This window comes from Periplaneta americana, chromosome 14 (assembly GCF_040183065.1).
Source record: "Periplaneta americana isolate PAMFEO1 chromosome 14, P.americana_PAMFEO1_priV1, whole genome shotgun sequence".
In the NCBI taxonomy this organism is placed as follows: domain Eukaryota; kingdom Metazoa; phylum Arthropoda; class Insecta; order Blattodea; family Blattidae; genus Periplaneta; species Periplaneta americana.
Window position 1 is genome coordinate 77,442,568 of NC_091130.1, and position 13,059 is coordinate 77,455,626.

A 13,059-nucleotide genomic window follows, 5' to 3' on the forward strand; every position below is an offset into this window, starting at 1 on the left:
TGAATACACTATAAATACGCGCCATTGTTTCTTAATGCAGCATTCCAGGTAAAGTTCCCTTACTCTTACAGTTAGTATGGGCAGCATGTTAATACAGGGTGATTCAAAAGTCATAGACATAGACAAACTCTGTTATTAGTGCAGATAGTGAAAAATTGAAAGAGGAGGAGGTTGTTGGAAGTATGTAGTTTTCAATATAATTTGCTTGAATTTTCAATGTAGAATACACCATTGAGGCTGTACACTAGTATGACACACCTACCAGCCCCAATGCTGCTAAATTAGTGGCTTTTCTTCTAGTTCTACTGGACTTTACATATACATTATTTAATTGAGAAAATAGTTGACATGCAGAGTTTAGCAGTTATTTAACTTCTCACAGTGCAGAGAATAATTCTTTATATTGATGGCATAAGAATTCAGGGTAATTTCATTCTTGTGTCTAAAGTCCGGTAGAACTAGTGGAAAAGCAACTAATTTGGCAGCATTGGGACTGGCGAGTGTGTCATATTAGTGTACAGCCTCAATGGTGTATTCTGTGTTGAAAATTTAAGCACTTTAGATTGAAAACTTTTTAGGATACGGAAACATTACTCAAAGCTTTGTATGAATCAGGAAATTGAAATCAAACACCTAGAAGCTTCAGGCCTCCCCCAAGTGTTAGATTATTATACTATCGTCATGCACCTACTATTATTAGAATTTAAAATTACATTTCAGCAACTTTCCCTCTTTCCATTTTTCACTATCTCCACTAACAACAGTGTGTCTATGTCATCGGACTTTTGAATCACTCTGTGTATATTTCTATAATATCTACTGTGGAAATATGTGTGCGCACTTTGAGGTGGGATTTCGATACGAGTTCATTAATAGTTTTCTTGTTATTTGAAAGATGGACTTCATCCTCATCTGCTGGATCAAAATACTTTATTGTTTTTTCCTTTGTTGCTGAACTCAAAGTACTGAAAGATTTTCTTAAGGACTTGGAATGAAGCACCAGCTATGAGACAGGTTAAATTCTCTATCAGGGACAGGGTTCTTCTACGTGCCATTAATTTATGATACGAAAGCCATGGTTTGCTTCTCTCCCAGAGGAAGCTATACTAAAAATGTCATTACCTTTTCGAATCCATTACCCTCGGCTGTATTTGAACCTGCATACTTCGGATCCAGAAACCAGCATTGTAACCATTAGACCATCTAGAGCAGCTATTTTCAACAGTTGTGCTACAAGAAAATAAAAATAATAAAGGTTGTTGTAGCAAAAATTGGAAAAGTAAAAATGAAAAGAGTAGTAAAAGAAGTGAGTCCACAAGAGTCAACTTTCAGCGAAAGTGGCAGGCACAAATCAACATTCAGTAAACACAGTGTAGGCATGCGATCGACAGAGAAGAGAATGGCTGACACGTAGTCAGGTTAGAATACCGTACCAACCTTGAATTGAATTGAATTTTAATTTAAGGGAGGGGACAATAAGACCCATCTCTGCAATCTTTAGATCTATTTCGCTGACCCTCAAGTTAGCTCAGGGCTGGACAGCAAGAGCGGAATCTACTCTCTCACGGGAAGCCATATGATTTCTCTTTATCCCTTTCTTCCCCGCCGAACACTGCACAGCGTTGATTCCGTGCCTGATGAATATTAAGTATCTCCGTTTAGAGTCTGGATGCGCTCCCGTTGCCCAGCCCTGAGTTAGCTCATTCCCAAACCCACATGAGCTGACCACACTAAGATATACTGTGTACCCAGGTTCCTATCAGGCAATGCCACTCATCCCTAAACCAGACCCCTCCACATGTTGCATCGCAGGCCAGGGTTTGGGAAATACTATTGAATTGTATTGGAATGGAGAAATGTTGATAGACTAACATAGATGCCTAATATGGAGAAATGGGAGAACCCATAAGAAAAATTTCAACTGCTATTTCTTCCGCCACAAGTGTCATTATGGACCAACTTCAAAAAATATCGTATTTTACTTGTTTTTATGACAAACATTCCCCCTAGTCAGGAACCACCAGTTTATATGAGTGTGCCACATGTTGAAAAAGGTTGAAAAATGCTGATCTAGAGTGACTTATTTGTATCACACAACTACTGTACATGCTAAAACTTCCTGCTTATCGTTTCCTCAAGTCTGTTATTTTCTCTACCTTGCTTAGTTTCGTTTTTATGATGGCAAGAATGTCATGAAGCAAAAGTATTGCCTTAAATCGGAACTATGAAATGTTTGTAAGTGCAGAATTAGCCATGTAATAATACAAATTATTAACACAGGATTATTCCATGTATTGTTGTCAGCATCTGGGATAAGCAGTGTTAGTGCAAATGTAAAAAATAAATAAATGAACTTGCAGGCACAAATCAAATAATCCACTGATCACATATTTATATGACATAACTCTTGGTGTTCTACTGAGTGAGACTGCGAATGCAAAAAGTAAATAAATGAACTCGCAGGCACAAACAAGTAATCCACTGATCACTTAATTGTATGACATAACTCTTGGTGTTCTACTGATTGAGTCTATGAATGCAAAAAGTAAATAACTGAACTCACAGATACAAATCAAATAATCCACTGATTACATAATTATATGACGTAACTCTTGGTGTTCTACTGAGTGAGACTGCGAATGCAAAAAGTAAATAAATGAACTCTCAGACACAAATCAAATAATCCACTGATCACATAATTATATGACAAATATCTCTTGGTGTTGTACTGAGAGAGAGAGGGGGGGGGGAGGGAGAGGGGGAGAGAGAGAGAGAGAGACTGTAGATACAAAAAGTAGATAAATGAACTTGCAGACATAAATCAAATAATCCACTGATCATTTAATTATATAACATAACTCTTGGTGTTGTACTGAGAGAGAGACTATAGATGCAAAAAGTAAATAAGTGAACTCACAGACACAAATCAGATAATCCACTGATCACTTAATTATATGACATAACTCTTGGTGTTGTACTGAGTAAGACTGTAGATGCAAAAAATAAATAAATGAACTCTCGGACACAGATAAAATAATTCACTGATCACTTAATTGTCTGACATAACTCTTGGTGTTCTATTGAGTGAGACTGTAGATGCAAAAAGTAAATAAATGAATTCGCAGACACAAATCAAATAATCCACTGATCACTTAATTATATGACATAACTCTTGGTGTTCTACTGAGTGAGCATATCTATGAAATGACAGTGTGGCGTGGAGTTCACGTCCATGGAATGTATTCTCTTAGCCAGCTGGCGACAAGATTTTGCAGTTAAACTTGCAGTACTAGAGTGACTATCTAAGAAAATATTACGTTTTTGTATTTTTAAATAGCTATGTATTCGACTCATGTCATGCAAAGAGATGCTGAAACTATCTACCTTCATATCCCACACATTTCTTGTGTATTAACATAGCCATTTAAGTGGAACAATTTCATCTGAAAAAAAAATGAGTTTCGGATCAGTTTCTCCATCAAGCACTACCAAAATCTATTCCTAAGTACTTTATCATTCAGTTTAACTTCTTGCACAACAGTAATTTTACACAATTTTACCTTAAGTAACTTCGTGGTCTGTTATAAGGGTAGGAAATTCCCTTTTGCTGAGAAAAACACCATAGAGATTTGTAGGCGAATTTTCCAGCTTATGACCAATGTCATGCAGAGTTTCTTCTGTGGGCACTGTACATCCTCCTCTTCGTTTCTTATCTTGAGCACTTTCTGTTTCTAAAAATTTCTTAACCAAATTATGAATCATATTAAGTCCTGGAACTCTTAACACCTAGGAATTTCTCTTGAAATAATCTCCTGACAATAGGAACGGATTCAGTACAACATAGGAATCATAAACGAACACTTATTGAGGAATAGAATACAGTCAAATCTGATAATTTGCATGCAGTTAATTCGCTTTGCACATAATTCGCAATTCTTTTTTCGGGGGAGGTGCTTTAAGTAACGTCATTTCCTTTTTTTCTCGATTTATGCTCTATCCCAACCTCTTGAGAAATTTGCGATCTAAAATCGAAAAAATGAACAATCCCATAATAAACAAAAAGAAAATATTATTTTTGTAATACTAGTGTCGTGATATTTTGTAAAATTTGTGTTTCTTGTTTTAAGATTTTAACCAACTGCAGTAGTGTATAATGTTATAATGTTTCACATTTTGCTCTTGATTTTGAACTGTATTTTAGTAATAGAACCTGTCAAAGTAACTTTTAATGGACTTTAATTAATAATAAAAAATTTTGCGAATAATTCGCGATTTTCGATATTTCGCGAAAATTCGTGCATTATTACCACGAATTATTGAACGTCAACAGTAATTATTTTCCATTCCATTTTCCTTTCCTGGCAGACCATACATACATATTCACCAACAAACACATGAATTTAATATCCACTCTCACAAGAAACTGCTACCTCACCACTCCATATATATCCCATTAAGCAGGATTCCCCTCCTCCCGAAATATCATTTAAGACCAAGCTAACCTTACACTGGAGTTCTGCTATGCTCACATTTCACAGATAATTTGCTCATTCTGTATTTGTAATGTATAATAATAGTAATAATAATAATAATTTCTTATGTGTAAAAAGTCCCAGTATACCTAGGTATATGTGAAGGTGTTTTTAAGTGAAACTTGAAAGTAATAAAGCTGTAATATCGTAACAGGTAGCAGGTATAGTGAACAGTTGATAGAACTTCAAGATAACACTGGGCAGCAGGATGCGCAGATGATGGACGAAATGAATCTGCAGATGTTAGAGGAACAGGAACAAGCCATTCGACAATTGGAGGTGAGAATAGTTTTCTGCAACTGAGTGAAATTTTTCAAGTCTCGTACTGTCTCAAACTTCCATTAGTCAGATGTGTGCTTTGAGCATTATGCCTATGTGTACAAGTCCAGGTGAAGACGATATTTTTCAACAGTAACTTTTTCAACATAACTTTTACAATGACATTAGAGTCACTAATTTTCATATAAAATTCAGTATTGCGTTTTTGCGTTTTTCTCAAGGGTTAAAGGCAGCTGGAGTCTTGTGCTGACATCACTCACTGCCATGCTGTGAGCTTGTCATTGTGTCCCTCGTAACATTTTGCTTGATACTTTACAATAGCTTTATGTGTCCATTAACCTGAGAGAAGGTGCATAGCAGAGAAAAGACCACACTTTGTTTTAATCTGCACTATGATTTATACCTTATATTTGTACTTACGAAATATCTAATACTTAATACTCCTTTACTTTTAGGTTATAAATCATTTAAGGTATTTGAGTCTGTTTAATGGCAAGAAACCTCTGATCGCCTCATTCTTTCATACCCTTAATTAGTGCCTTGTTGACAATTTTGCATCTGAAATAATAACGTGCTGTATTTTGAACAGATGCTTGTTCTTTTTATAGCTCGGTGTTTTTGACTGCGTGCAGTCTCTCATGTTACAGCATGAAAATGCATTCCTCCATATCCCAGTAAGGTGCATGTTGCACTAAACTGGCAATATTCTGATGACATGACTTCCCCACTCCCTCATAACTTTAATTAAAGCATTGTTGGCATTTTATGTACTTGCAACACTCACAGCTGTGCACTTATAATTACGTGCTCTTTTTTCTGTGTTGTCAGACAATCCTCATGCTATATAAATAACAACTTACTATTCTGTTTTGCATTTTATATGAAGAATGGTTCTGCCTTATTCCTAAAATATTGATATATTATTTGTGTAACTTTATTAGTTCTGTTAATGTTACTTCTGTAACACAGTAGTGTCTCGTTAATCCGAACTAATTGGGACCAAGACCTATTCGGATTACAAGATTTTTGGATTAACCTAAATATTTCCTGTAATGCAATGCATGCTATTCATGTGCGCCAAGAGACGGTGGTGGGAGTACCCTGTTGCTATTTTTAAAACCACAACCAACAGGTTCACTTCATTAGGACAACAGAAAATTACTGATTTTATGAACATGACAGATAACTAAATTATGTACAGTAGTGGCAAAAAAAAACCGGACCGACCCTTGTAGCTGATTTCAGAGCCTTGTTCACTCCAGAGTACGATAGACTGGTAACTAAGACTTTCGTGGTTCGAATCCTGCCTGGGAAGGAAACTCTTTTTTTTTTTTGTTCCTTATTCAAATTTATTTTCAATACTTTTTTATTGCAGCGATATTTTACTACTTAATTAACTTATTATTCCCAGAACATGAATTTTACCAGCAATCAAAAAGTATTGGGAATAAATTTGAATAAGGAACAAAAAAAGTTTCCTTCCCAGGCAGGATTCGGACCACGAAAGTCTTAGTTATCGGTCTATCGTGCTCTGGAGTGAACAGAGCTCTGAAATCAGCTACAAGGGTCGGTCCAGTTTTTTTTTTTTTGCCACTACTGTACAGAAAACACTTTGTTGTAAGTACCATTGAATGTGCTATTTTCATAATTTTTTAAAATGTAATTGAGTGAATTTATACTTTTTTTTTTCGCTACTTTGTACTATTACAATAAATTTAGTTTTTTTCTTAAAATAATTTTGTTCAGTTTAACCAGATTTTCGGATTAGCGTATTTCGGATTAACGAGACTCTACTGTATTAGATGAAATGTAAAGCATATTAAATCATATTTTCTATATAATATTGTAATATTCATTTCTGCAGAATCTTTCTTGTTGTGTTACTTTATTTTTTATAAAATCACTATGATATTTTCTCCATTTGCATTAGAGATTTAATTCAACCATTGTGTTGCTGCAATTTAAATAATTATAACATTCAAGAAAAAAAATAAATACTGTAATTAACTTTTGAAACAGAAGAAAATGGAATAAAATGTTCCAAGATTGTATTATTAAAAATCTTGTAATGTTTAAAATAAAAATAATAATGTCACAAGACAAAATGCGAAAGCAAAATTAAGTAAGTTGAGTTTAATAACATATTTTCATTAATGCTTTCTTTTTGACCGCATACGCCTCCTCATGTTATAACACATATATGAGTCTTCTCCTGGGCTAAAATTTGTCTTAGAGCACGTCATCTCTGGCTCAAGTGTCACGTCATTTAGAACTGAAAAAAGTGCAAAGATTGGGGATGGCTGACTAAGATTGTTTCTTGCAGATATTACCAACTTAATAAACATACAGCTCGATTCAGCATTAATGCCCCCTGTCCTTTGTTGTTTCGCTAATGAGCGAAATGTGTGTTGCATCATAAGAAAGGAATTTAATCACAAACGTGCATAGGAAGGAAAGAGGAAGAATGAAACTAATATCTGTGCTCGAAGCTGAGGAACACTCATGTCAAGAAAATATAAGTCACCATGACATTGTTTAGTCAATAGACATAGTGGTTAGTAACGGGATGTGTGGAAGAATATTGTGTTTCAAGACAGAGTGTTCTGCGACATGTTAAGAAGGAAGTCTGACTGCGCAGCCTGACCTTGTGGCCCAGTCCGCCAGTAGTGATGAGTAACTTGCTCTTAGTCTATCTACTTACTTTTTGCAAGGGCCAAAATCCCTTAATCAAGCTGTATGTGACCTCCTTTTATATCTACTGAAGTTTCATAACTGCAGCTCTCCTCTCAATCACTATCAGAACCCATGTTGCTAATGACTATTGTCTGTTACATCTGAAACATTTCCAGTCATTTCCAGTACTAGTTTTTCATTACTTCTACGTGCTGCTGAATTCACCCCAATATTTTGGAGCAACTTGATCCAGAACCCAATTTACAATCTGTAGTAGTTATCACTTGAAAAACCTGCACTAGCATTGTTCTTAGCCACTAGATGCTTGCGTCTGTCTACTCATTTTCAGTATTAACAGTGTTATTTCGCTCACATATTGAACAGAACATATACTATAGCTGGCCACATTGTTTTACCATCTCCATCTCTGACTGTCCACACAAAAATGCTACTAGGTCATGTACTGTACACTGCACTATTTTTGTCTTTTTTTCAGAGTGATATTAGCGATGTTAACCAGATTTTCAAAGAACTGGGAGCAATGGTCCATGAGCAAGGCGAAGTGATTGACAGCATTGAAGCAAGTGTGGAGAAGACAGAAGTGTTCGTGAATGAGGGTACCGGCCAATTACGGCAGGCCAGCAATTACCAGGTACTACCATTGTAAAAGGAATTTTTGATATCATTAAATTGCTATAAGTTGACCCTCATTTCAGTTTAATTTCATTTTAATTTAATAGACTGTTACCTAATAAGAGCCAATAATTTCATGAACTGGCAGCTATACATTGTACCTCAAAATTCATTATACAGGGTCTTTCATAAGTAACAAGTCTGTCAAAAAATCAACTATTTTGGATAATTTTTTGAAATGATGTTCATCCTCACGAGAAAGAACCCTTCTTGGTGCCTTACAGTCGATTTGGAAACAATCGCCTCCTCTCTCTGCCACCAGAGGAAGCCACTTATCCATGTGTAATGTGCATTTGAAGCTAACTTAAAATGACCTGGAACATGACCTTCTATACGCCAAGGGCTTAAAATGACCTGGATCATGGCCTTCTATACGCCAAGGACACATGGCCACGCCTATATACATTGTTGTGATAGACTGGAATGATAAAATGCCATGCAGCCGCTTAACATTATTGCAGAAGAGAAAAATTACTGCCTGGTTTGAACTTGGAAACGTGTCGCTCAAATTAAGCATTTACCCTGTACACAAAGTGTTTCCAGACAGGTGGATTGCACAGGCCCAATCCGTTGGCCTCTGCAATCACCTGATTTGAATCCCCTGGACTTCTTTTTTCTGGGGATTCATCAAGGATCATGTCCATGCGACTAAGCCATGCACCATTCCTGAATTAGTGGAACGAATTGAACACACGATACAGATGGTTACGCCTGACATGCTCACCAGAGTCCATGAAGAGTTGATGCATCGCTTACATTTGTGCATTCAGCAGAACGGGAGACATTTTGAAAATTGCACACCATAATTTGTGAACAGTTGAAATTGTTTTTACATTTATGTGTTTTAATAAAGGTTTAAAACACTAACCATTCTTTCGTTTAATAGCTCTGGCAGTGAGTGTTTGTTTTCTAAACGACTGTACGGCACTGGGAGGATGAACATCATTTTAAGAAATTATCCAAAATAGTTAATGTTTCAATAGACTCGTTACTTATGAAAGATCCTATATTTACAAGTACAGTGGAACTTCAGTTATCACCATTAAGGCAATTCACAAAAATAACAACAGTTACCGAAATTATGATAATCAAGTCATTAAAAAATATATAATATATTTTAATTACAAATCGTTTTGAATATAAAACTTAGCCACATACAGAACGTCTTTCTTTTAGGTTATAACTTTGAATAAAACTTTGTATTAAATTAAATATCATTTTTAACACTATATTATATATTTAATTTAATCAGACATGAAGTACAAAGAAACAAAGAAAGTTAAGTGCTGTAAAATGTAATAAATGTAATAAAACAGAACCACGTGTTGTGTTGTAAATATTTCTTTTGGAGTGGAGGAGAAGGCTTTATGGCCTTAACTCTGCCAGTAGAAATAAATCTATTACTACTACATTGTCATCACGAACTTTCATTACTCTGATTGTTCCAGACATTGCTAATTTCACCAAATTTTATATTTATTCTTCTCTTTGATGATCTAATTGTACGCAGCATTTTGTATGTAAGAGGTTATGTTCACAATTAATATATCTGCCTCAAAGTCACGAATTATATTTAATTCAGCTTCCAAAGAAGTGACACTTGCATATCTCTTTACTTCTTCACATTCATGGCACTCTTTTTAGCCATTTTGCATAAAATAAAATCATGACTTAGTTAGCTGCAGTCAACATATTTCAATGATAGCTTTGATTGAACCTTTCAATAATCAATTGTGAAGACGAAATGCTTGAGATTGTGCGTATTTTAGTTATCCAAGAGATATGTACCAGGACAAGCGATTGTTAGTAGAATTTCGATTATGATAGAATGTAAATAGTGAAAGTGCATAAAAACGATAATAGTAAAAAAATATAATAAAAAATTCACTGTAGTGCCACCTGTATACCGAAAGAATAGACAAGTGCACGTGGTTTTTGTCAATATCAATAACTTATGTGAAATGTGTTATTGTATTAGTAGTTAAACACATATCAGCATTTGTAGCGCATGCAGATATTGCATTTTGTCAAAAGTTAGACAAAAGAATAATAGGACTCTAAAAATGCTCCAATAAATACTAGGTGATGAATCTATGGACCTCATTGCAGTGTTCTAATTGGCGTGACATTTCGTGGATGAGAGGGGCATAGATTTTCTTCAGTACAAAAAGTAAAGCTGGTAGGTGAAAGAAGGGCACATCTACAAAAATGATGTTTTGGGAAAAACTCTGTTGAAAATTTGTTATAACTTTAATATTAGGAATCACAAATAATAAACAGAGAACTCAGTAGGAATATTACAGTTTTAAAATAAGTATTCTCAGATTTTATGTAACACATTATCAATAAATAAAACACAAAACGAGAACATTTAAACCGTCCTGTATGATGCCCTTGGTTACATTAGCTTCTTGTCTATGCAGATGACGTGAATGTGTTAGGAGAAAATGCACAAATGGTTAGAGAAAACACGGAAATTCTACTTGAAGCAAGTAAAGAGATAGGTTTGGAAGTAAATCCCGAAAAGACAAAGTATATGATTATGTCTTGTGACCAGAATATTTTACGAAATGGAACTATAAAAATTGGAGATTTATCCTTCGAAGAGATGAAAAAATTCAAATATTTCGGAGCAACAGTAACAAATATTAATTAAACACAGAATAAATATGGAAAATGCCTGTTATTATTCGGTTGAGATGCTTTTGTCATCTAGTCTGCTGTCAAAAAATCTGAAAGTTAGAATTTATAAAAGAGTTATATTACTGGTTGTTCTCCATGGTTGTGAAACTTGGACTCTCACTTTGAGAGAAGAACAGAGATCAAGGGTGTTTGAGAACAAGATTCTTAGGAAAATATTTGGGGCTAAGAGGGATGAAGTTACAGGAGAATGGAGAAAGTTACACAACGCAGAAGTGCACGCATTGCATTCTTCACCTGACATAATTAGGAACATTAAATCCAGACGTTCGAGATAGGCAGGGCATGTAGCATATATGGGCGAATCCAGAAATGCATATAGTGTTAGTTCGGAGGCCAGAGGGAAAAGGACCTTTGGGGAGGTCGAGACGTAGATGGAAGGATAATATTAAAATGGATTTCAGAGAGGTGGGATATGATAGTAGGAACTGGATTAATTTTGCTCAGGATAGGGACCAATGGCGGGCTTATGTGAGGGCGGCAGTGAACCTCTGGGTTCCTTAAAAGCCATAAGTAAGAATGTATGGTGCCCTTATTCTGTAGAACAGTCTTGTAAACGTAAACAGAGAACTCAGTAGCAATATTGCAGTTCTAAAACAAGTATTTTGTGGGCAGTAATATGTTGATTTGTGAGGAATAGTAGTCGAATGTTGTTCTATAAGTTCCCAAACACTTTCATGTAGTTTGTGAGGTCTCGTTTGATGCAGAATATCCTACATAAAGATTCATTTTTGGTTCTACAGAATTTATCTGTTATGGTAACAATTGTTATTAGAGAGAATATCCTACATTGGCTAACATTTTAGCACGAAGAACTCTCAGTCTCTTTATTGACACATACAAAAGTTTTAGAATTATAGTACAAGATACTTGTACATCTTGGTGTGTGGATAAGCTTCAGGGCTTCTACTGTGTTGTCTTGGTGTTATTGGCTGACGTTTCGACCGCTGTGTTGTGGCCATCTTCAGAGCAGTTGTTGGATAAGGAAATAGTCTGCCAGCTCTTATATATATAGTAGTCTCGATGGGGGGGAGTACTTGCTGTGATAGGTCGTAGGTTCTCCTTCTGGCATTTGATTGGTCCTACGTTGTCCAATCCGGTTGAGGTCTGTATGAAGGGGAGTATTCATATTAAATACTGGCACGGTATCAAGGTCACTCTTTCAGACCTTATGAGGGCCAGTATTTAATATGAATACTCCCCTTCATACAGACCTCAACCGGATTGGACAACGTAGGACCAATCAAATGGCAGAAGGAGAACCTACGACCTATCACAGCAAGTACTCCCCCCCATCGAGACTACTATATATATAAGAGCTGGCAGACTATTTCCTTATCCAACAACTGCTCTGAAGATGGCCACAACACAGCAGTCGAAACGTCAGCCAATAACACCAAGACAACGCGGTAGAAGCCCTGAAGCTTATCCACACACCATGTTCACCAGCCGCGGAAGCCTACGCGAACACTTACTTGTACATCTTGCCTACCTACTGATAAAAAGTAATACCATATGTTCATGGGGTTTTTCGGATCCTTGGACTTTTCTTGGTTTATTCATGCCAATTGACTCTCATACAATTGGCTAACATAGTATCCTGTGTTTCTTTATTCTTCGACCCCCAGAAATTTTCAAATATTTGCTTTTGTACTTCAACAGGAAATTTACTACAACATCTTGATGAAAACACTCCAGAATAACAGAAAACGATTTAACTTTCACATGTTTCTCATAAGAACTAGTACAGGGTTGACCAGATTGCCTTGCTAATTTTGATTTTTCACTTTTCCATTCAGATTTATTGACAGTTCCCTTTCTACCACGATTATTTCCTGCATTATTATTCATATTATCCATGTTTATTCAGGGCAACAGTGTACACTACAAAACAGTCCCCAATAATGTGCAAAAATGACAATTTGTAGTATTAAAATGCCTCCATTTAAGTGCTGCCACTACACTGTGGTAACACGTATTAAAAAAATTCAGACTTGCCATTTTAAGGTATGGAGAGTTCAAAAATGCGTTCTCTGGAAAAAGGGCACATCGACCAACATACCCTTCTTCCACCTACCGCCTCACTGTTGCAATGCAAGTTCTTCCCATTTTATTCTAAAAGAAAATTTTTCTCGACTGTTGCCAGCAATTGAGGGGTGCTCTGCAATAACAAAGTATGTGT

The 13,059-nt window shown here is 35.8% G+C and overlaps 1 protein-coding gene across 4 annotated transcripts in view; it reads left to right on the forward strand.

Annotated features, from left to right (window-relative positions):
• The window catches only part of Syx7 (syntaxin 7), an 87,092-nt gene that overhangs the window by 38,592 nt on the left and 35,441 nt on the right, over positions 1-13,059 (forward strand). For all 4 annotated transcript variants that reach the window (XM_069845609.1, XM_069845611.1, XM_069845613.1 and 1 more), the window contains 2 exons: positions 4,687-4,811; positions 7,981-8,136. In XM_069845609.1, the coding sequence (XP_069701710.1) occupies positions 4,687-4,811; positions 7,981-8,136 (281 nt within the window). The remainder of the gene's footprint in view (positions 1-4,686; positions 4,812-7,980; positions 8,137-13,059) is intronic.